At 37.6% G+C, this 25,675-nt stretch overlaps 1 protein-coding gene across 1 annotated transcript in view; it reads right to left on the minus strand.

The window, feature by feature from the left end:
* USH2A (usherin) overlaps window positions 1–25,675 on the minus strand; it is a 743,753-nt gene that overhangs the window by 426,739 nt on the left and 291,339 nt on the right. Inside the window, exons 23-27 of the mRNA XM_042925179.1 lie at window positions 18,235–18,365; window positions 10,022–10,148; window positions 7,579–7,680; window positions 4,970–5,149; window positions 3,806–3,936 (exon numbers count right to left, since the gene is read on the minus strand). Of these exons, the coding sequence (XP_042781113.1) occupies window positions 3,806–3,936; window positions 4,970–5,149; window positions 7,579–7,680; window positions 10,022–10,148; window positions 18,235–18,365 (671 nt within the window). The remainder of the gene's footprint in view (window positions 1–3,805; window positions 3,937–4,969; window positions 5,150–7,578; window positions 7,681–10,021; window positions 10,149–18,234; window positions 18,366–25,675) is intronic.

Genomic DNA, 25,675 nt, shown 5'->3' on the forward strand with positions numbered 1-25,675 from the left:
CTTTCTCGTTTGGGTGTGTTTTACCACCATCCCAATATGGAAAGCACTAGAAAGAAAGACTTGGTATTATCATTGTCAGTGAGGAATGAGGTCAATTTTAAACACACTGAGTTTGAAATGTCTATAAAACATTCAGAAGAAACTTTTTTTGAGGCAGTTGAACATAAAGATAGGCCAGTAAAATAGACAAGGTTTATGAAAGGATAAGTGAGATCATCCAGTTAGTATCAAAGCAAGAGTCCTCAGCAAGACCAACATCTTAAGGGGACGGCAGGGTAGATGTAATTCTATAAGTCAACAACAATCTTCTTGGAGAAGCCAAGGATTTAATGAAAATCAAGAGCAACTAGTATTTTGGAAAGTCGGTAGGGAAGAATATTTTAAGAAAAAAAAGATGACAGTGGAAGATCAAGTAAATAAAGACTGAAAAATTATCTCGTAGACTAGAAAATGCAGGGGTCACTGGCAAGTTTGAAAATTCTGCAGTGCAATGTGGTAGGGCTAGGAACCATATTTACAGTATTTGAGGACTAAGGTGTGATATAAAAATAAGTGGAAATAACCAGAGTAGTTACTTTCAATGCAATAGGCTCTGAAGGGAAGGGAAATACAACAGAGGAGTTTTCCAAGTCAAAAGGAAAAATATTTAAGATAAATGAGGCTCAACCATTTTATATATAGAGGGAGAAGAGCCGATGTGGAAGGAACACTGGAACTTAACAAAAGAGAAAATCTGTAGCACAAGCTCTTGCAGGAGAAGGGATAGAATATAGAGTAAAGGTAGAAATATTAACTTTGGTTGTAATCATAGTAATTATATATTTGTCCTCCTGAGTAGGGGGGGGTGAGACCCAGACTTGGCTCATAAAAACAAAAGTTGTAGGTTGAAAATTTGGAAGATGAGGAGATTATGTTTCTTTCCATTATAAGAATGAGACTATCTGAAGACATTCAGGTTGTGGTGTTTTCCAGTCCTGACATTCTTTTTCTTTCATGTTCTACATTTAATCTATGAGCAAATCCTATAAACAATAAATAGTGTCGAATGAAAGAATTAGGACCCTCAAGACTCGGTGTGTCACCAGTCTTCATACCTGTATTAGTTCTCCTGTGGTGTTCAGTAAACTGGCTATTGAAACTGAAGAGCTAGGGGCTAAACTGATTCACTCAGAGTTGTGGAATTGAAGACACAAGTTGAGGGTGTTGTCAGAAAAAATGGTTGAAAAGCTGCATTATGGTGTCTAAGGAACAGAGCACGTAAGTTAAACAGAAAGTGGTCTAATAGCCAATGGTCTCAATGTCTTTGTGAACTCAATAAGAGAGAATGAGAGCTCAAAGAGTAGAAATGTTATATTTTGAGATTTAAGAGTTTAGCAGTAAAAACTTTCTGAGTTAATCAAGTTCCCCGGACAGCCACGTATGTTGAAGCTACTTAGGATAACAGGAAAAAATCTTATTGAGGAATAAACTGTGAGAAGCCTAGGTTCTCAGATACAGAGGAGAAGAATGTGAGTTCTGTGAATGTCTGCTTCCTTTATAGCTGTATTGGAAGTGCTAAAAGAAAGCCTAACACAGAGCAGACACTCAATATATATTGGCCTAAATGTTTTGATTAAGATTTATTTCATTAAAGCTTAAAATTAACATTATTCAATAAGGTGGGGATTCATTATATTTCCAAAGTCAGTGAACGGAGGAAGATGGAGGGCTGGATGTAGGTATATCAGGATGTGTGAGCCTCCAAGAGAGGCAAGTGCTCCTTGAGAGGAAAGGCCAAATGATAAACACCTCTGCATTCTCTCCAAGATTTATGCACAGATAGATGTTTAAGGAATGCTCAGAGTCACCATAACATGAATTCATTCACATGTTCAGTCACTCATTCATCCAATAATATTTATCAAATACTTAATAATTGCAAGAGTTAGGCTGAAGGGGCACCTGCGTGGCTCAGTCGGTTAAGCATCTGACTTTGGCTCAGCTCATGATCTCACAGTTCGTGAATTTGAGCCCCTCATCGGGCTCTGTGCTGACAGCTCAGAGCCTAGAGCCTGCTTCAGATTCTGTGTCTCCCTCTCTTTCTGCCCTTTCTCAACTTATGCTCTGTCTCTTTCTCAAAAATAAACATTAAAAAAAATTAAAAAATAAAAACGAAAAAAAAAAAGAGGCACTGAAGATAGAACTATAAAGAAGACACAAAATTCCTGTGTTAAGAAAGATTACATTTCAGGGGTGCCTAGGTGGCTCAGTCGGTTAAGCATCCAACTTTGGTCCACGTCATGATCTCAAGGTTCCTGGGTTCGAGCCCCAAGTCAGGCTCTGTGCTGACACCTCAGAGCCTGAAGCCTGCTTTGGATTCTGTGTCTCCCTCTCTCTCTGCCTTTCCCTAGCTCATGCTCGCACTCTCTCTCTCTCTCTGTCAAAAATAAACTTTAAAATAAAAATAAATAAGAAATTTAAAAAATTTAAATAAGATGAAATTATAACAAATTCTATGAAGGGATATATTTCCACTTACCTGGGCAGCAAATTTGACATTATATAATCTAGGAATGAACAAAATCAATGAATTGGAAACATCCTAGAATCATAAAATCACCAACACATGTGTTTTACTACTTACTTGCCTAGATATGAGCAATGAGATTAAGGTGTTCATAATTTTCCCCTGAGTCTATGTAAGTTCTTTAAAATAACTTTTTAAAAACTTACATTTTAATAACATACTTATTTTTTTAAAACTTTTTTTAATGTTTATTTATTTTTGAGAGACAGAGACAGAGCATGAGCAGGCAAGGGGCAGAGAGAGAGGGAGACACAGAATCTGAAGCAGGCTCCAGGCTCTGAGCTGCCAGCACAGAGCCCGACGCGGGGCTCGAACTCACGAACCACGAGATCATGACCTGAGCTGAAGTCGGCCGCTTAACTGACTGAGCCACGCAGGTGCCCCCATAACATACTTATTTTTGACAATGATATCTGACTGTCTGATTAAAGGCAAATAAAAGTAATCACACTTGCTGACTGTACTTAGAAAAATGTATGAAAATGTTCATAGCAGCCCATTTGCCATAGCAAAAACACGGAAACAACCAGTATGTCATTGACAGAAGAGCTAAATTACACAGTCATGAAAATATATACCTACATGGAGAACATGAGTGACTCAGGAATAATGTCGAGTGCAAAAAACAATTGCCTCAAGGTAGAGTATAATGCAACTCTTATAAATGTCAAAAACAAGAATTTTCAGGCATTCATACATTTTGTTGAAACTGCAGCTACATGCAAGGGGATAATAAACACAAAATTCTAATTACATATTACCTCCAGAGGGGGATAGGAAAATGGGATAGGAGAGACCCTATAAGTAAATGTAAAAAATGATATTTTAATTCTTGCATTGGGTGGTAGGTTCATGTTTACTGTACTTTTATACTTTGTGTGAGTGTGTAATATGAAGCATTTATTGTATATAGTTTTTAACAGCATTATATAAGAAATAACAAAGGACATAATATTTTTCATATGTTGGGAAACTAAGTGGGATTTTCATAATTCCTCATAACTACTCTGCTTTGCTAAAATTACAATTTTCACAGTAATAATTGTCATTTAAAATAAATCACGATCTTAGAGCACAAAATGTTTCACAGGACTCCAAACCTAAAAATGACTTAAGGAAGGAAAACAAAAATGGATTTCAAGAGAAACCCCAATTTAGCAAAATATTAACACATGCCTTATTTATCTCAAAGTTGTATCTGATATTTTTAAGTAAATTTAACTAAATTTATACACATACAGCAAGAAAATCAGGTCCATCTTTGTTGTAAACAAAAAGAAGCAACCCATTCAATTGGTCAGTTCTGAACTTCAAGGAAATCTCAAAATCCATTCCACCATGAAACATGTGCGACTGAAGTTCCAGAAACCCTTTAAAGAAAAGAATATGTACATGTCAGTGTGTATAAAGCAATAGTGCCAGCGTTATGAAGGTGTAACAAAGACTAGGACGAATACCGTCATTGAGTAAGTCTCTCGCAAAAGAAGATGCAAATCAATGTTGAGAAACCCCCCTTGTACTTGTACGGAAGTAGCAGAATGAACTGGATATACATTTTAAGAGGAAGCAATTTACTCTCTAAATCATGGATATAGTTAAGACTATTATTGTTTTATATCAGAATTCACGATAAGAAATTGCATTGACTAAGAGAAATTCAGAATAATGACAGTGTTGAGAAAAGAGCAACAGAAAAGTGCACAGACTGGGATATTATTCATCTTTCTATCCTGAAGGTGGTTTAAGCAACTGAATAAGTAACCAGCTTAGTTATAAACATAGGAGGCAGAGGTGGGCTTTTATCTGAAGTACTATCCACCAGGCCACTATATTCCCTTCCACTCCCTTACCCTGGGTGACGGCCAGGCAGAGACTGGGCTGGGGAGGTACGCCAGGTACACTGCTCCTCGCTTCTGCAGCAGCCTCTCGAGCAATGGCAGGGATGACCGTGACATCCTCCAGCTCCTCCTCACTAACCTACGCACCCCATTACATAGCTGACATTTTGCTCTCGAGAATATGGTCCATCTACACCATGGGATAAATAGATATTTGTGGATTCACCCGGTAAACATAACACTTCCAAAACATCTTTCCAAATAAAACTGCATTCTAAGTAAAACATCTGGCATACCAAAAGATATTTTTGATACTACCAAATATAAACCAAGCATTGCCATGGGTTAACAGAGATCTGACACACGAATATATGTCCATGAGTCTTACAACTTGTATTACATATTCAGACTTGGAGGAAATGTTTATGTGTATCATGGCATAACTAGTTATTTCTGTGACACTAGGTCCATAAGAGGTCAAAGTAATCGGACAGGAGGGATTAAATTGTGCAAAGGATAGAAACTAGCTGCTAAGCAACTGCTGGTGTCTCTTTCAGAACCTTACCTGTTCCTAGGAACTGGGCTCCCTCCTGTAGTGACGTGGGACATCCCTCCCAGCTGTTATACACGTTGACTTGCTCTTCAGCACTCTGCCAAATCAGAGGCTCCCAAATAGCAAAGGGATTATAATTCTTCATAAAATACATATCCTTGACACAGCCCACAAAACCTTTACGGATTATGTCTGTAGGGGTCGAGAGATATCAATAAATGTGTATTTTGGAAACATTCTTTCAAAGCAATTAATTTTATGTGTCATTCACATAAAAGAAACAGGCAATAGCTCTCACTACCTATTTACTGCAAACCTCTTAATGATTCATGTAAACACCACACCATTACCTATGCTGAGTGGTAACAGTTATAATGTCAGATCCACTGTTTCCAAAGAAATAGATGTTTATGTAGAAATTGTGGTTTTATGGGAGTAGCCAGAATATTGCCTTTTGAACTAACAAGAAGATTTCATCTGCCACTAGTCTTAAAAATAAAAGTGTTGTAACAAGTTTTTGTTTTTTTTTTTTTAATTTTTTTATGTTTATTCATTTTTGAAAGACAGAGAGAGACACAGCACAAGCAGGGGTGGCGTGGTGAGAAAGGGGGACACAGAATCTAAAGCAGGCTCCAGGATCCACGCTGTCAGCACCAGGGCCCGACGCGGGGCTCGAACTCACGAACCGCGAGATCAGGACCTGAGCCGAAGTCGGATGCTCAACCGACTGAGCCACCCAGGCGCCCCAACAAGTTTTAAAAGTAAGATTTGAAGGAAGTGTTTCTATTAATCTAATCTCGTTTGTATTTTAGTTCTTTCATCATTATGAACCAGTCTATTACACAAGTAAGTCAATAATTTGATTTCATATTTAGGAATTAATATAATATTGAACTTAATTTTAGAATGCCCCGGACCAGGCAAAGGTAGGGTTTATGAACATAGCAAATAGCTGGTAATAGGAGTTGGGAAAGAAATGAAGTGAAATGAGAGAATTAGAACTAGAGAGCAAGAAAAACCTAGAGAAGAGGAGGCAGCATCGCAGCTAAGGTCACACTGCATCCAGTGATGTCCATACTGATCCACACAAAGCTTCGATCTCGGCTTTTGAGTTTATGACTTGATTCTAGGGAAGGTATTCACCAGCAATCAAAGTTCTACAAGGTCAGATTATTTATTTATTTATAATGGAGATATGTCCTCCACAGGAAGGGTACTTGGAGCCAGGTATGCTCTCTTCCCAGTGCCTGTTTGTACCATAGCCAAGACATGTGCTGGATGGACAAAGAACTGGGGCAAAGACTGAGAGCTCGCTTGCTCTCTCTCTCTCTCTCTCTCTCTCTCTCTCCCCCTCTCCCTCTTTCTCCCTCTCTCTCTTTTTCTCTAGTGGGTGTGTGTGTATGAATGTTTTTGAGAGACTTCTCTCTCTACCTGTCTAAAGTAGTCCAATAAAAACCCTCTCTATTCTAGAGATATCTGAGGAGGCAACTACATTCAGTCTTGGGTATTTAAATATATCCCTCTCCAAATTTCACTGAAAACATTTTATTCCTTTTGATCTTCTTCACCGTTATTCCTTGAAGATCCCCACCCATGAACAATTTATATTTATTTAGGTTCTAGCTCATGTGTAATATTTATGTAGTTACATTTTACTTCCTGGGAGAGACTGAGGCGATACCCTATATGCCCTTCAATGCAGACATGGGAAAACTACCCTAAAATCTTAGCAATGCTTTTGGAAGGATGTTTTTTTTTTTTTTTTTTTTCTTTCTGCCTAAGGTTAATTCTGTCCATGGTAGTTTTTTATTGGTTTCATTTTGAATCTGTTTTTGTTCTCTCATTCCAAAAATACAGGAATTATTTTGTTTATGTCTTACAGTACTTATGGCATTTGCTTGACATTATACGTTTATATATTTGTACCCTCTATTGTGGCAAAGACCACATTTTGTTCATCTGTGGATATCTAAGGTCTGGTTTAGAGCTGATCACATGCTCAATACTCAGGGAAGTTTATTTACCCTGTTTAGAGTATAAATCAAGCCCATAGTTTCCTATTTCTGTGTTGCTTCAGATTAAAATCTAAAAAAATTGACACATAATCCTAAAACAACATTTATTTTTTTAAGTTTATTTATTTTGAGAGAGGGAGAGAGAGTAAGCATGTGCAGGGGAGGAGGAGAGACAGAGAGAGGGAGAGAGAAAATCCTAAGCAGGCTCTGCACTGTCAGCTCAGAGCCCAATGCGGGGCATGAACTCATGAACCATGAGATCATGACCTAAGCCAAAATCAAGAGTTGGATGCTTAACTGACTGAGCCACCCAGGTGCCCCTAAAATAACATGTTTTTGACTGAAATTAGTATCATTCACTTCAAAAGTTTAATATACTTTTTAATAAACTCTTTTTATATATCAGGGGCTGGCACGAAGAATTTAAATGCAAGTAATACATGGTTCCTTTAGAAAAAAGGAAACCTAAGGGACATTTTTGTCTTGATACAGGAATAGCATGAGATAAAATATAATACTATTATTCATACCTTATAATAATGTACTCATACTTGATCCTGTTGTAAATTTTGGTGACAACATATAAATCCTAAAGAGGAAACTCACCAGGATCCTTCCTGAGGATGGTATAACCCTGTGGAAGCCCTCCCACAAACACTCCCGTGTTCCCTCCGATAATAGTGCTCCCATTCGGTGTGGCCGAGGAACCTATGGAAAAGGAGATGAGAATTTCAACTTCCCCGGAATAATCTGGGTTCTGTTCACTTAACAAATGATTAAACCCTTCACTGAGCTTCTGGATACCACTCTTGCTTGGTTCTCCTCTTTGTTGTCTTTCTTCAATGGTTCTTCCTCGCTGTCCCAACATCTTGATGCTGGAAGGACCAGGTCTCCTGCCTTCTCAGAGCTCTTTCTCTCCCCACATACATGGGTATACGAAGTCCTCTAGATGACTTGGAGTGCTTGGCACCTATGTGAACCACCAGCCCCAAAGACCAGAGGAGGCCTGGGTCCCCAACTATGTTGTGTTCACAGCACACATCTGTTATGATTTCTAACTCCATTCTTCCTTTGAAGGAGAGGTGTTTTTTTGTTTCCTCAGACTCAGAGCCCAAACCACTCTAATTAGCCTTACTTCCATGTGGTCCCTTGGTAAGTGCATGCCATCCTCAGCTGACAATTCCCAATGTATATCTTTAGTCTGGAACTCTTCCCTGAACTCAGACTTGTACCCAGAAGTCTACCTGATATTTCCACTTGGATGCCTCATAGATACCTAAGACTGACCATGTTAACACTGAACATCTCTCTCTATATCAGCTTCCCCCATGATCCTGTCAACCTTAGTTATGGCAGCTACATTCTTCCAGTTGCCCAGACCCCAAACTTAGCAGTCATGTTCTACATTAGGGACTAGCAAACTCGTTATGTAAAAGGCCAGGTAGTATATAATTTAGGCTTTGTAGACCAGGCAGCTTTAAGTGGTCACAGGCAATACAAAACAAATGGGTAAAGTTGTGCTGCAATAAAACTTTATAAAATAATGATGAGCAAGACATGGCCCACAAGGGGCTTGCTAATCCTGCTCTACTGGAATCAAATCCTTTTTTTTTTTAAAGTAGGCTTTATACTCAGCACAGAGCCCAATGTGGGGCTTGAACTCACAACCTCAAGATCAAGACTTGAGCTGAGATCAAGAGTCAAATGCTTGACCCACTGAGCCACCCACGCACCTCTTGAATCTAATCCTTTTAATTTAACATTTACAATATACCCAGATTTCTCATTATACCCACAATTTTACTTCTTTGGTTCAAGAAACCATTTTTTTTATTGCCTGAATTATTTTATAATTATTACAGAAGTTTGTTAACTGCTCTCCATGTTTCCACCCTTGTTCTCTTTAAAATTCATTTCAAAAGAGCAGCCAAAGTGTTCTTTTTAAAGAAAGAAGTCATAACATGTCACTCCTTTCTTGACATTCTCCAATGGCTTCCCTTTTTCCAAGTAAAAGTCCAGAAAACCCTATGTAAAAAGCCCTAATGCCTCCCTGATTGCAGCCTATTATTAGCCCCTTCACCCACTCTTTTTCATAGTGACCTCTTTGTTGGTCCTTAACATGCCATACATATGTTCCTACCTCAGGGCCCTGGGACCTACTATTCTGTTGGCTTGAAACATTCTTTTCCTGGATATTTTCCTGGCTTATCCACCTACTCTCTTTTAGGTCTCTGTTCAAATGTCACCTTACCAAAGAAGACTTCTCTAACAGTCTTTTATGAAATCAAAACATTCCCCTCTCCAATACATGCATGCGTGCACACACACACTTTCTCTCTTATCTTGCTTTATTATTCTCAGAATATACACTACTTGATACTTGTTCAATATTTATTCTGTTTCCTGCCCCTCTTCCGCCTAAAATGTAAATTCTGCTCTTTGTAGCCAGTGTTTCTAGAGCAATCCCTGGGACACAGTAGGTGCTCATTACAATTCCATATTTCCTGAATAGATTAATAAAAGCCTGCATCATTATACAGGTACTGTAAGTGTTTTATAATTATCTACGGATAGTAGATAGGGTAGGATGGAAAGAATACTAAACTTAAAATTGCAAAGACAGGATAAGTAAGTGTTGAAAGAATGCTGCCTACCAGCTGTGCAAATTGGGAAAAGCTATTTACCTTTTCTGAGCCTCAGTTTCATCACTTCTAAAATGTATGTAATGACCACTTTACTTTGTCTTTCGCAGGTCAAAAATAAAATGAGAGAACATAAGTAAAAGCCCTTGCAGACTGTAAAGCATTGCAAAAGACAAAATTGCTACTGATGACTTTGCTCTTATTTTTGCTTTACTGAAACGGTGCGTAAAGGAGGAAATGGTTGCCAGACTTCATCATTTTGGGAGCACCCCAAAGGCAAATTCAACAGCAATTCAGGCAAAATGGAGAGGAAATAAACGTGAAAAAAGAGATGTAGAAATACAAGCAACAGAAAAGTATGGCAACGTTAGCATATCAATAGTACCGTTCATATATATAGCTCTTACCTGTATACTGCCCATCAAGTGTGATTTGGCCGAAAGCCTGATGCCTAATAGCAATTATTTCGTGCCATTTGCCATCGTTATATTGTTTACCACCATCATTAGTTGTAGTAACTTCCATTGAAGAGCCCTTAAGGAAACAAATGAGTGAATGAGTGAGTGAATGAATGTATATGTTTACAAACTCACACACATATATTTGTAGATTTGCTAAAAACCAGTTTATAAGCTTTGACATCCCCATGATGCAAGCATGCCTATATTTCAACAGAACTCAAAGTGAAAGTTGATGCCTGACATCATTCTGGATTTTCTGTGATGTCCTCCTAGAAACAGTACTCAAATCTGAAAAGATCCTCTCTGTGGAATAAAAAATCTCTTAAAAGTACACTTGCATTTTGAGAACTTATATTCATTAGAAAGATAATGAATCTTCTACTCTAAAAGTTTAGCTCTTAAGAATTTTGGTAGAAATATGAAAAAAGAACTTAAAACTAATACAACGCCATTGAATCTATATTGTGCTAAAGGTAGGGAAATATCTGGCAAAAAGTTTTTCTCTGGCAAAAACATTCACTATACTGCTAATAAGTAGAAGGAATGAGATTCATATAAAAATTAGCCAGTTATCAACACATTGAACATAAATGCGTAGTTAAACTTAGTACTCATTGCCTTGTAATCTTAAATCTAGCATTGAAACTTCTATCTAAGGTCATTCTATCATAGTTAAAAATGAGTTCCTAAGCAGTTAAGAGTAGGAAATGGCAGGGGTGCCTGGATGGCTCAGCCAGTTAAGCATCTGACTTCAGCTCAGGTCATCATCTCAGGGTTCATGATTCGAGCCCCATTTAGGGCTGTTAGCACAGAGCCTACATCAGATCCTCTGCACCCCCCCCCCTTCCCTCCCCTGCTCTCTCTCTCTCTCTTAAAAAAATAAATAGGGGCATCTGTGTGGCTCAGTCAGTTAAGCGTCTGACTTCAACTTAGGTCATGACCTAGCAGTCTGTGAGTTCAAGCCCCTCATCAGGCTCTGTGAAAACAGCTCAGAGCCTGGGGCCTATTTCAGATTCTGTGTCTCCCTCAATCCCTGCCCCTTCCCTGCTTGCTCTCTCTCACTCTCTGTCTCAAAAATAATAAACATTAAACAAAGTTAAGAGTATGAAATGGCAGATATCAAGAACAGAGATTAGCAGAAAGGAGGTAAGGGTAAGGAAACAGAAAGAAGTAGAAGAGAAACCTTCCATCTGAGTACTTCCTAGCCAAGTGGACACTTTTTGGCATATCATGCTTAGTACAGTGTTACTTTTTTTAGCGTTCATGAGCAAATAAGCCTAGGTAGGAGATATTTCAACTTTGTCACCATCATCAGTTACTACCACTACTATCAAAGAAAAAAACAACCAGAAAATTACTCCAAACCTTCTAAATGAAAATAAATTTCTTTCTTAATGAAGGTAATTTTCTTAGCAATAATTAACTTCAAATCCAATAAAAAAATGTTTAAACCAAAATAGGACTGGGTAAAATATTACAAAATATTTTTTTAATTAGTTGGATGGAGTGCTTGGCCAAACTCCTATAATTTTGGAATACTGTTTTTCCAAAAGAGAAAAGTAATAATTATCTGATGTAATTGAAGGTTTGTATCACAAAAAGTGCAATGTGAGTCACACCATCTTAAGTAAAACATTTCTGTATGTATTTCCCTAAAATAGCTTCGGCAATGTAACATGTCCATTCTACATATTTAATTGGCTCCTGTCAGGCCTCATACAGCGCATGACAACATGTATGACATACAGAAATTCATATCGCAAAAAAACAGCTTTTAATTTCCCATGAGGATGAGTGGGTTGTTTCTCATGTGGACAGTGTCCCAACTTTTATAGACAACTCGATCAGCTAGAAAGATGACCATTTGGTATATCTGTTTTCTAGTCCTTGAATTTTTGTAGGTTGGCTTTCTTTATATCTCTTTTCTCTACATACTCTTTTATTTTCTTCAACCTTATTTCAACATTTTAATATTTTACAAACACACATTTCATTATCGTAGTTTAATAATTAAAACCAGAACTGGTGTCGTGCCCAATTAATGTGCCCTGGTAGCATGCCCATTAGTTTTTCCATTAGTGAATTCAACAATACTAATGGGATTACTAGCATGGGATGCTAATTGGGCGTGACATAAGAAACTGGCTTACTTCTTAGCATACCCTTGCTAATGATGAAATTAATGAGCATTTTATTAAATGCTGTCTCATCAAAGTGTACTTAGTTAGCGTTAAAATTGTTACAAACGATGCTGCATTCTAAAGATCAGGTGTCTGAGTAAGTGGTTCTTCATGTTATGTTTGGCAACAATTTGAAGCATTAACAGTTCTCTACAACAGAAATTACATTCACTGGAGACAAATTCGAGTACATAACATAGAGCTTCGGGATGCCAAATTTGCTTTATACTTGGAAGAACTTAGCATATTATTCTTTTGTGATCATTTGAAAATTATACTCCCCGACCAATGTTAAGAGAGTAATTCTACGATCGATCCTAGTATCATAGCATGCAGTTTATTCTTTCCATTTGGAAAACATCAGACATGTTAAATAAATGCCATTCACACTTGTTTGCAGCTTTCTTCTAATGAAATCAGAATGTTATGTGAATTTCTTCTTAACATCACTGAACATAAAACATTTAAATGATTCCCACAAGTCATTATTGGCCAATAAAATATCATTTAATCAGGTATATACAAATAGAAATTAATAAAATAAAGAATGGGAGATAATAGCTGGTAGAGACTTAGCCAAAAAATACAGCAATTAAGAATCGGAGGAACTTTACTGTGAATCTTCACAATAATTCCAGGTGTTCGGTTCAAAATATGCGAACCCATATCCAATTTTAAATATTATGAAGAATCTTTCCTCCTACCCCAAATACTTATTCACAGAATGCATTTGATCATTGAAAGAAAAGCAAATAAGTTTTTACACCCATAGCCTCTCTGTAGGATTACACTGTTATATAAGGAATTCATGACTTAAGTTTATTAACATATTTCTAAAAACACACACAATAACTTCAAGTTGTTTTGAAACGATGTGCTAGACAGCAGTGACTTTAAGTTACTATAAAAGGCTCTTTTCACAATTCAAATTTAACTCTTTTGAATGGATTCAGGAAAGTAACTTAAAAATAATCATCACTTAAAGTCAAAGTTTCTAACAAACTGAGAAATTAAGACAAATAAGAACTAAATTGTTAAATGATCATTAAAGAGCTGGAAATTGTATCCTAGAAAATGGGTAATTTTCTTCAATTATAAGTATACTTTCCCACAGTTATTCAGTCAGTCAGTCAAACTGTCAACAGATATTTATTTATTGAGCCTTCTAAGGACTTAGCCGCAGGGATATGTTTCAGGACAAAGCAGAAAGACTTTGCCCTCACCGGTCTATACAGTCTGATACCAAAGATACGTTAAGCAAGTAACTACTTGTCTGATGAGTACAATAAGGTGTTCATTAGATAATCTTATCTCATATAAAGACAAAGGACAGAGAACTGGCAAAATATAAATAATTTGAACATCAATGGGAAGCATATAAAACTCCTAACTTCTTTAAATCTGGGATACCTCTAACTTTCTACAGACAGCTGTATTCCATATTCTGTCCTAAAAACAGAACAAACAATGGAAGAACATTCAAGATTTTCTCCATTCCTCTGGTTCAACAATTCTTGGTCTGAAAATATGTACAGCCTTCATTAAAAAGTTAGCAGATATGTCTACTTAACCTGCATTAGAGTATAAAGTCCCCAGTAGTGGGGAAGGATACAGCCTCTGCTAGCTGGAGCTCACTGTTTCATACATAGATGGCATCAGTCCCAAGACCACTTAGTGTAATATATCTGATTACACTTTCTCGAGTACATCCTAAGGTAATCCTGCTCAACTAATACCTTATTTTCTTTTTAATAAATTCATTGTCACTTTCCTGAAAATGCAGGCAACTTTTGCCTTATGGAAAGATACTATTATTTCAGATAAAAAAATCACTTGCCAGGCATCATTAAACCCTTCCATCCCCCTGTTCCTCCAACTTTTGGCCATACCAATTTGATTAATACTTGGCTGGCACCTACCAACTTTTTATACAGGTTAGGATTTGAGTATAGAGAGTAGGGACAGAGCAGCTGGAAAGGTAATGACAGCAATGAGTGCTCTAAGTAATTATCTGAGGGAGAAGGGAAAGGGACAGAAATTATTGGCAATGTCCTGTGAATGCTTCCCTGAACTCTGCTATTGTCTCTTACACTGGACTATCTGATCACTGAAAAGGCAATGACAACGATGAGACAGAGTTTTCTGGCAGCCATTCTCAGGATCATAATGACAATCCTGTGGCTGAGTGGAGTTAACTCGTTTACCCTCCTGTTCCGCAGCATGTTAAGGTACCACATTCTCCCCAAAGGGAAACAACACTGTCCAAAGAGGTGGCAGTCGTGCTTCAGGTCTGGTGAAATCATTTTTGGATTAATTCTGCAAAGACTTTGCCCCACATGTTTGGAGTGCGTGTGTGTACAAGTGTGTGTGCCCGCATGTATGCGTATGGTACTGGATACCGGCGATGAACAACCTAGGCCAGTATCTGGTTGCAAATGTAGCTCTGGGATGTGCATGGTCATCTAGAATCACACAGACACTGCGATGGACATTCATGAAGGACATGGCCAACTGTAAGTGCAAGGCAGCATGAAGCCACCATAGGACATCTCTCCGAGTACTGTTCCTTCCCTGCCCTCTCCGACTTGGGCAGAGACTCTGTTCTCCAACTGGGGGAGAAGAGGCCCAGATGAGCAACGGGAAGTAGGGAATGGCATCGCATTCATTTCTCACCACTGTGCTCCAGTGCATAACTGCATAACACAGTGCCGGGAGTACAAAAGTTGTGTAACCAAATGGCATTGAATGAAATAAAGTAAATCCAGGGCCAGTGTCATCACTAAATTATTGTGTGACCCTAGTTAAACCACTTCCTCTAAAGCTGGGATGAAAACAATACCTACCTCAAGTGGCCACTTCAAGAATGAAGTCAGATAATTAATGTGAACCCACTTTGTATACTTTCAAAGCTCTATGACTAAGCGGTTACACAATTAAGGTTTTTCTCTATCTGGCATCTTCTCAAATATTCCCGGATATTAATAGGTTGAGGAAAGAAACACAGAGCCAGATTTTTCTTTCTCATTGACATTCTTCTATTTTACCGTACTGTTTTCCTCTCTTTTCATGATTTTTGTTGATTTTTACCATCTAGCATTTAGTCCCTCTTTTCACCTTGTTAATTTGGATGTTCTGGGAACATCTTCATTTTATCAATAATTAATGTCTTTTTCACAGCATTTAAAATAAAACATTCTTGCCTATCCATTTTATGAAAATAAGACACCAACGCGATCTATTCCCCTACTGCCTTCTCCACTAGGTTGATACCTTTAGAAACTTTTAAATCACTCATCTTTCCCTCTCCTTCAACTTTCAGTAATTTTAGCACCAAACAACTATTAGAGGTGTATTTGTTTGTCCGCTTTGCCTTTGCCACGTGTCTCCTCTATTTCAAAGATTCTTTGGCAGTGTAAAACACATCTCTAGTCACACTGTCATTAAATATTTAAGGTGAACTTAGTATTGTCAGGTTTAATATTCACCACTGCTTTTCCTCTTTATAGTTCAGACTTTTTTTCTTTCCTTTTGGTTAGAAGCCAAAAGGCTTGATATATTTCCTTCCAATATGGCACATGGATGGTATTTTATCTGAGTCTCCGGGTATTTAACAAGCATTATTCTTTCATGTTAAAAAGCAGTATAATACTGGAGTTAAAAATCATGGTCTTTGGAGGTGGATTGCCAGGGTTTCAGTCCTGGCTTCATCACTGATTAGTTGGATGATGCCAGGGAAATTAATTTAACTGTGGCTCAGATTGTATTTTTACTTGTAAAGTGGGATTACGAGTATCCACATCAGAGTTGTGGTATTTAAATGTGTGTGTGCATGTGCGTGTGTGTGTGTGTGTGTGTGTGTACACATTGTGTGAACACTTACAGTAATGCCTGGCACATAGAGATCCTATAGAGGCAATAGTTTGCTTAATCTTGATTAAAACTTCATCAGTCCTTTCAATAAATTTATAATCCATTATTTATTAAAAGGATATCCTCTCCTACTTTATATTCCATTATTTTCTCTCATCCTTTGTATCCTTTTTATCGTCCAGGTGTTTTTTGTTCTCCTTTTGAATTTCTTCTTAGTAGTCTCCATCTTTTTAAATCTTGTTACATATTTTGACCTGCTAATCTGAGGCTCAGAAGTATCTTCTTTCTAATTAATCTACTTAAAGTTCTCAAATGATAAATAATATTTTCAGTTCTGTAATTGAATCAACTTCAGCATGCTGGTTGTTGTATTTTCGTTCCCAATTGCCATCTGCCTGGCCTTCTGAGACAGCTGCTTCTTCTCCCGTTCTCTCTGGCTGCTGGATCTGCTTATGTGTGATGCTATTTCTTCTTTGCTCACTCACTGCCCACCTATGGACACCCCTTAGGAAACTGCAATTCTACAGGACACATAGAAGTCCTTGCGCCTGAGGACCTATCAAGTACTGGCCCTGTAGTTATCAGATCCCCATTGAAACACCAGGCAGAAAACTTTCTTCCTTGGTTTTTCCAGCTGCCAACTCATGGCTCTTCCAACATCCTGAAACACCAAGGGCCCACCCTGCCTCTTGAGGCCCCTGCAAGGAGCCTGGCATGATGCTCAAATACATCTAGTCCAGCAGGCCCTGCCTTTCCTCTCCAAGGTGTGTGGGTGTTCGGGATGTATTAAGAGGTGATCCTCCCCCGGAGCTCTTGGCCCATGCCTTAGATCAGGGAGGAAAAGTCATGCCAGCTTTACAGTGTAATGTGAAACATTTATTTGGCAAGCATAATTTATGACTTAGATCAGCAGTTTTAAGTTGAAAACCTGAGGAAACGGAAAGTAAAACATCTTTTACAAAGTTTTACTCATTTCTCAATTACTCACAGGCCCAATACAGTGCCTAATGTCAAATTCCTACCAATATTTGTTTAACTAAAGGGAAGACAGTTGTCTTCCCTTGCTTCCCTTGTCTTCCCTTCCCAATGCTTTCCCATTGCCCTTAGGAAAAGTTTATATCTTCACATTTGCTTACAAGGCCCTACATGACTTGGTTTCCACCCAGCTTTTCAACCTCACACTTTTCTCTTTGTTTCATCCCTCAGCCATCTTGGATTCATCTCAATGTATACAATGTCATGTTCTTATGTACCTCGGGCACTTAAGATTTGCTATTTGTTCTGCCTGGAAATTATATTCCCAGTGCCTTCCTCGATCTTTCATTAGTATCTCCTATGTCCTGTCCCACCTCAAACACACATCTTCCTGAACAGACATATGCTCTTCTTCTGACCGACTTTTCCTCATTGTTTTGCATCTCAGTTAAATACCACATTTTCAGAGAAGATTGACAACTCAGCAAAGAAAGCCCTTTTATTTTATGCTCCCATAATGCTTAGCATTTTTTACTTCTCTTTCTTAATATACATGAATACTTTAAATTAGTTTTTTCAGTGTATCCTCCTCAGACTGTTTCATAAGGGCATGGGCACATTTAACTTTAAAACTATTGCAGTCTGCAACACCCAGCATTATACTACCTGATAGGCCCTTAAATAGTTGTTGGCAAACAAAGGAGGCATGGAGAGAGGAAGGAAGGAAAGAAGGAAGGAAGAAAGAGTCGGGGGAGACAGAGAGAAAGAGGGAGAGAGGAGGAAGAGAGAAAGTGGAAGAATAAAGGGTGATATAATTTTGCTTACAAGGAAAATAACCAGCCTTTTCAAATTTACATAAAACTTTTCCCTTTATGATAAGACAGCATATGGTTGTTAAGCATGTAGACTCTCAGTCAGACTATGTGGTTTGAAAGTCAGCTCTGCTATTTCAGCTGTGGGAGAGTCATCACCACCATGGTAGGTTTCATTTTCTCCATTGGTAAAGTGGGGCTAATAATAGTACTTACCTCCAAGCTTTTGGTGAGGATTCAGTGTGAAAATACAAGCGCTTACCTCAGTACCTGGCACCTAGGACGCTCTCAGAAATATCAAGTCTTATGACTACTCATTTACCTGAGGATCGAAAAGAAAATAAGGACGTCCATTCTTCAACTGAAGTGCAAAATACTCTTCCTGATTGCCAGGTGATGCAGCAAAGACAATCAAACCTTCAGGCACCCTTGTTCGAAAACTGGCCTTAATGCCTGGAGACAAGTGCAATCAGCAAATCAGTGCTGGGGTTTTGTTGATTCTTTCTGATAAACGTACATTTACTTTCATTATTATTTATGATGCAGTGAGTACAGTCAGGGAATTATACACAGGAATGGACTGGTCCTAGCCATTTGGTTTTAAATACAACCTATTATGAATGCCAACCTGTTCTTGGAGACTCAAGCCTGCACTCCCACTAATCAATATATAATGTACTTTAAATTTATGCAAAACTCATCAACATATAAAGACATGTTGTCAACCCAAAACTGGATACTCAGAGTATCAACGTGAAAATATTATCAGAGCCATAAAAATAAATGGGTTTTTGACATGAATGAAAGGACCACAGGGCACCTCATTTAAAATGCTTATATTTAAAGAATCAATCTAGTAATAGAAGCTAAGAACTGGAAAGACCTGCTATGAAGCAGCCCAGAGAGCTAATTTTCTGAAACAGGATCCTGTAACCAAATGGTCTACAGCCTTTAAAAGTTCAGGGTCTCCTTCACCCTTCAGATAACCTATGAGCACTGCCCTTGACACAGAGTGCTCTTGTCTCACAGGAATTTCCCCAGCTCTGGAAGCAGGGGAAGCTTGTGATGGTCTCATAAACTGTCTTCCCACTACCCTACATGGTCCCAACTCCATTCAATCTGGAATCCCACTCACTTACAGCACTCTTCCTGTGTATCACACACTTCATGTTTTGAAAGTGGCAAAGAAGTTTAAGAGGTGCAGTCTTTGTTCTCAAAGAGTTTCCAGTTTAGTTGGAAATTAAAACAAAAAATGTATGTGTCTTAACAGGCAAATCGTACAAGGAGAATAAAATAAGAGGTCAAGAACTTATGTAAGAATCAAATACCAGCTTGAGATCACAATATTAAATAATTAGTGAAACTGATTTGAGTAGTAATACAGTCAACCATAACTATGGAAGTTTGAAGGAGAGAAAGCCCCCTTCAGGCTGGGCTGGTAACCAAATTTCTTACATAGATGGGGTTTTAATTGGGGATCAACAGACTGCACCTGCTGCAGGAGCCCTGTCAGACTCATCTTTCCACCCCATTCATCCCATGATGGCTAGGTGCACTTATTAAATATTTTGAGAGTCTGGAGGAGGAGAAATGAGAGGGAGTGCATCAGAGGTAAGGGGGAAGTTTTAGCATAGTTGTGGAGACAGGGAAGCAGAAGTCATTTCGTGAGTATTGTATTATCATTTTTTAACTATGCATCAATGGGACATTCACATTAACTGAGTACTCTGCTACAGAGTAAAAAAGAAAAAAAACTAACAAGCCAGTGCCTGACATTAACTTAACTTCTAACTAAGAAAACAGACAAAACAAAATCCAGTAATGAGGTGTGATAAGTGATACAGACATATTTATAAGACATAATTTGATTCAAAAGGATTGAGGTAGGTTTTACAGAAAATATGATGCTTGAAATTGTTTTCAGAAAGTAGAAAGGACTTTAGGGGAAACCTCAAAGGGCTAGAGGTGTGGAAAGTATTAAAGAATGTTGGATGTGAGGGAGTTCAGATGAATCTGGAAAGACGGGCAAGACCACATCTTAGCCTATCTGCCATAGACTATCTAGCTTGAGAAGCTTGGGTAGAAGACAAAGATGAAAAGGCAGGTTGTGTGATAAGTATCTTTAGAGTGAAGTTTTTTTAAACACTTTAACAGCAAAGGCAATCCTGGAATATGGGCTTCAGACTTTCCCAAGAGGCAACTCAAATTTTTCCCAGCCTTCTTAGTTTCTGCATCTTCAGCTTCCAGGTTTTTTTGTGCTTTGGCCCTTTGAAACATATTTGTCCTACGCATTTTGATATTACATTGCCTCATATTCTGATTCTCTTCCTCCTAGCTTCTAGGACATTATTATGTCCTTGTTAGACTTATACCTGGTCTCTCCCAGTGTCTCTCTGACTCCACAAAGTAAGATTCTTGGTCCCAACAAATCACTCTTCGGTGTTCAAATTCATTTGAATCCTTGCTACTAGTTCATCTCTCGTACTAAATTTACTTAGCTAAATTCCAGATTGGAATTTACCCTATAGACTAAAGGAAGGTATTAAACCTTGGGTGCAGAAAGGGAATAGGGTGCTCAAAGTCAGGATTAAGGCAACCAAACTAATGGGGGGATATGTGAAAGATACAGATAATTTAGCCACAGAGGAACCAGTTAGGATATCACTATGCTTTGGGGGAATAAGATGATAAAATTTTTAATTAAGAACTGACAAGTAACTAAATGGGTTGAAAGGAAAACTCTGTATATTTTAGAAGAAACTCATTAAGACATGTTGATATGAGGTGATGATGTGGGACTACATGGTGAATCCTTTTCATCAATCACTGGAGGGAAAAAGCATCATTATTAACAGAAATAGAAAGGTCAGGTAAAGAAGAAAATATGGGGTTGAGGACATAAGTTCAGTTTGGGGTACAATGCATTTATATTAGTTATGTTAAAACCTATCCATCATTTAGAAACAAGAAACTAAATCTTAGAAAAGAAGATGAGTCTAGAAAAATAAATTGGCAAACACCTGTCAAGAATCCATATCTCCTGGAGGCAGAATATAGAGAAAGAAGAACCACCTTTAGGGGAAATGCCCCACATTTAGAAAAGAAAAAAAACAAATAAAAGAAATGAAACAAAAAGAAAAGAAACAATAATAAAGTCAGAACAATGATGATACTGTAAAACAGAAGCCTAGATAAGAGAACGTTAAGAAGGCAAAGTTCGTTAACCATGTGACACTTCCTGTAAGCCCAGAATAATTACACCTCAAGAAAAGATTACAAAGCTGATACTTACTAATCATTAGACATAATCATTTTCAGTAGAACGTAATGGTCCAGAGCCCAAACTACTGGGTGATAAGAATTGAGAGAATGGATGAATAAGTAATGTATATACAACACTCATCACAAAAATCTGATAAAGAAGGAAATGGGAGGCAAAGAAATAAATTACTTGGGTACACCAATCAAGTTAAAGGAGGAGACACCTGCCAGCAAAAGCACAGACTTGGTCAAAGTGTGGTCGACAGTGTGACTAGAGAACAGTTCTATCTCTACCAACTCTTCTCCTCTTAAGCTTCTCTCCTTCGGGTCTAGAGTAGTTCTCTCCAACAGACATCTTACCTTCTTGTTATTGTTTTTCAAATTTTATATGTGATATCAAATACTATAATTAAAACTATTACTTTAAAATTAAACACCTGGCAGCATTTGGGTGGCTCGGTAGGTTAAGCGTCAGACTCCATCTCTGGTCAGGTCATGACCTTATGGTTCATGAGATTGAGACCTGTGTGGGGCTCTGCACTGACATCACGGAGCCTGCTTGGGATTCTCTCTCTCCCTCTCTCCCTCCCTCCCTCTCTCCCTCTCTCCCTCTCTCCCTCTCTCTTTGCCTATCTCTCTCTCTCTCCCTCTCTCTCTCTCTCTGCCCTTCTCTCTCTCTCTCTGTCTCTTTCTCTCAAAATAAATAGATGAACTTAAAAAATAAATAAAAAATTAAACAGATGAAGGTGATTTCATACAAATAGCTACAATTCAGGACATGAAGATGACAAAATTCTCTATTACTGTACTGGTGGCATCTATGTGGCAATAGACAGGAGAGCAACAGTAAGGATTTGAATGAGGGAAGAAATTAATTGATCTGGAAATACAATTACTTGTTCCTAACTGATAGGAAATGTATTAAATGGAATGGAATCAGGGTAAGAATTACAGGAATATTTAGCCAAGTTATACTTGGGAATAAGTCAACTAATATTACATGCTGTTCATGGGATATAAAAGTGCATGTGTTTTTCAGATACAGCATTTGATTTATAGATTTTACACTTGTGTAACAAAGAAATGCACTTTTAGCCCAACTAAAATATAATACTTTACACCAATGAAAGAAAATTTCCTATGAGAAGAGAGCATTTAGTGTAATAAAGGGTAATTTGATTTGAGGTTGTATGATCAACTTTCCCCTAGGTTTTCAAATAATTCAGTGTTGTCATTTTTTCCCTTACATTAGAAAGAATGAATTTTTTGCATGTATTCTAGGAAGAAATGATCAATGCACTCATCCACTGAAACTTCATGTTCTTGATAATATTGCCATAGACATAGATAAATCCTATCCTCTGAGCCCAAAGTCTTAAATCCTGTAATCAATTTTAAATAAACTAAATTCACATATAAATGTATTTGCATGTAAATATAACAATATAATAATTTATACAATATTTCAAAGAAAATGTTATTGAGTTTGCCATGAGACAGAATAGTAAAATGCCTAATTGTTCAAAATCATCACCTTTCCTTTTCCTGTAAGAAGATTATATATTTGTATGACCCCATCCATTGATTTTAGGCTCAGCCATGTGCCTTTTGTTGGGCAAAGGAATGGAAACAGACATGTGGCACCCTGAGAGAGCAGAAGTTTTTTGTTTTGTTTTGTTGTAATTTTTTTAATGTTTATTCATTCTCAAGAGAGAGAGACAGACAGAGCAAGAGCAGGAGAGGGAGATAGAGAGGGAGACACAGAATTCAAAGCAGCCTCCAGGCTCTGAGCTGTCAGAAAGAGCTCAACACGGGGCTCGAACTCATGAGCAGTGAGATCATGACCTGAACCGAAGTCGGATGCTTAACCAACTAAGCGACCCAGGTGCCCCAAGAGCAGAAGTTTTAAATATAGATATGTGATTGAACTTGACCCTTCTTCCCCTATGCCTCATGCATGGGCTTTCATCCTGTCCCAAGAATAAGAAGACATTGGGCCAGAGCCAAGTGGTACCAAAGGAATTTTTACTTTAAAGCTTTGTGTTAAGGAGCATGCTGACTCAAATGAATAGAAGGGTAAGAAACATACATTTCACCCTTGCCTAAAATTTAGATTTTGATTTTAAAAAAAGAGAGGACATATTCTAAAGTTCAATATTTTTTGTTTCAAGTATCTGGATAAATAATACAGCATTCTTCTATCTCAATATTTATTCGTTCACTCCAGAAACATTTAAGGAAGGCATACTTTGTGCAGCTCTTTGGATACACAGATGTATAAAATACACGTTTTATAAAATAAAATGGTATAACATTTTAAAAAATCTAAAAATCCAAGATCTAGATAGAAATACTTAACTTTTATGCAAATATGTTTTATAACTTTAAATATTTAATCATAAAAGCAATACAGTTACAGGGCCATGGAATAGGCAAAGAGTTCTTAAATAATAAGGCAAAACTATAATAGAAAGGGAAAGGTGATAAATTATCCTATGTTAGAAATAAAAACTCTTGTCTAACAAAAGGCATGAATGGGAAAGTGAAAAGGCAACTAACGTAGTAGGAGAAGATATTTGCACTACATACTTGTGATAACAGATACATATCTAGAATACATCCTACAAATGCACAAGAAAAAGACAACCAACCCATTAGAAAATTGGGGGCAAATAGATTTTCAAGAAAGATTATAGCCAAGGGACCAATCAACAAAGAAAAGATGCTCAGGATCACTAGTCATCAGAGAAATGCAAAACAAAATGCAGTACCGCTAAACATCCACCAATATGGCTGAAATGAAATAGAAAATACAGGGGCACCTTGGTGGCTCAGTCGGTTAAGCTTGACTTTGATTCAGGTCATGATCTCACAGTTCATGAGTTTGAGCCCCACATCAGGCTTTGCACTGATAACACAGAGCCTGCTTTGGATTCTCTGTCTTCATCTCTCTCTGCCCCTCCCCTGCTGGCCCTTGCTTTCTCTCTCTCCTCTCTCTCTCTCTCTCTCTCTCTCTCTCTCTCACACACACACACACAAAAAAAAATAAATAAACATTAAAAAATTAAATTAAAAAAAAGAAAATACAAAGTGTAGCCAAAAGGTAGAGTAACTGGAACGCTCACAAACTACTAGTGGGAGTATAAATTGATACAACCACTTTGAAAAACTGGCACTATTTATACATTATCCGTATGTCTTCTAAATATATGCACACCACGTGATCTAGCTATTCCACTCCAAGGTATATATCCCCCAAAATTCATAGGTTCAGGAAGATATACAAGTACATTTATACTTGTATAGTGGTGGTATAATGAATTACTTTTCATTATACCATCAAACTGGAATGTGTACAAATGCCCATCAACTACAGAAAGGATAAAGAGATGGGATACAGTACAGCACTGAAAGTGAACAAACCAAACTACATTCAACTGCATGCATAAATCTCACAAACACGACATTCTGGAAAAAATACTAGGTAGAGTAGAATGCACACTGCGTAATCTCAACTATATCAAGTTTAAAACCAAGCAAATTAAATCAGTGGTGTCGGACATCAGGATAACGGTAGTCCTGGTTGTGACGTAGAACAGCTCTGCATAATGCAGAGCTTCTGGGGGCCCTGAAGATGGTTTATTTAATAATCTGGGTGCTGGATATGCAGGGCTAGTCAGTTTTTGAAATCCATCAACTTGTACACTTATGATTTTTGCACTTTATATATGTTAAACTTCAATACAGAAGTTTGCCAAAAATTAATAAATAATAGTTACGTAAAATTCAAACACTATAGAATTATAGAAGCTAAAAGTGAAAGTTCTCTGTAGTCCTACCTGCCATCATCAGAGAAACCACTGCCAACAATTTGGCAAATTTTTTCTCAGAATTTTTTACACACAAACTCTTGCATTTAGCACACACACAAAGGTCATTGTTTATTTGTTTTCTCCTTACTGAAATTGGAGTATATCACACATTCTATTCTACATGTTTCAAAAATAATTTTTAATATATATTGTATATATTGGAGGTGTACATAATATGATATACATATACACAGTAAAATGATTACTATAGTCAAGCTAATTAACATATCATACATTCACATAGTTATCATTTTTGTGTGCGTGATGAGTACATTTCAAATTACTCTCTTAGCGTCTTTCCAGTGTTCAATACAGTATTATTAAGTAGAGTCATCATACCTACATGTTAGATCTCTTATTCATCCTAAATAAACCCAACTTTGCACCCTTTGACCAATATTTCCCTAGCTTCTGGTAACCACCATCCTACTCTGTTTTTATGCGTTTGAGGGATTTCTTTGTTTGTTTGTTGTTTTGCTTCTTATTCACATACAAGTGAGACCTTATAGTATGTGTCTTTCTCTGTGTGGCTTATTTCACTCAGCATAATATCCTTCAGCTTCATCCATGTTGTCACAAATAGTAGGATTTCTTTTTACGTGGCTGAATAATATTCCATTACATATATAC

The sequence above is a fragment of the Panthera leo genome, chromosome F3, assembly GCF_018350215.1.
Source record: "Panthera leo isolate Ple1 chromosome F3, P.leo_Ple1_pat1.1, whole genome shotgun sequence".
NCBI lineage: Eukaryota > Metazoa > Chordata > Mammalia > Carnivora > Felidae > Panthera > Panthera leo.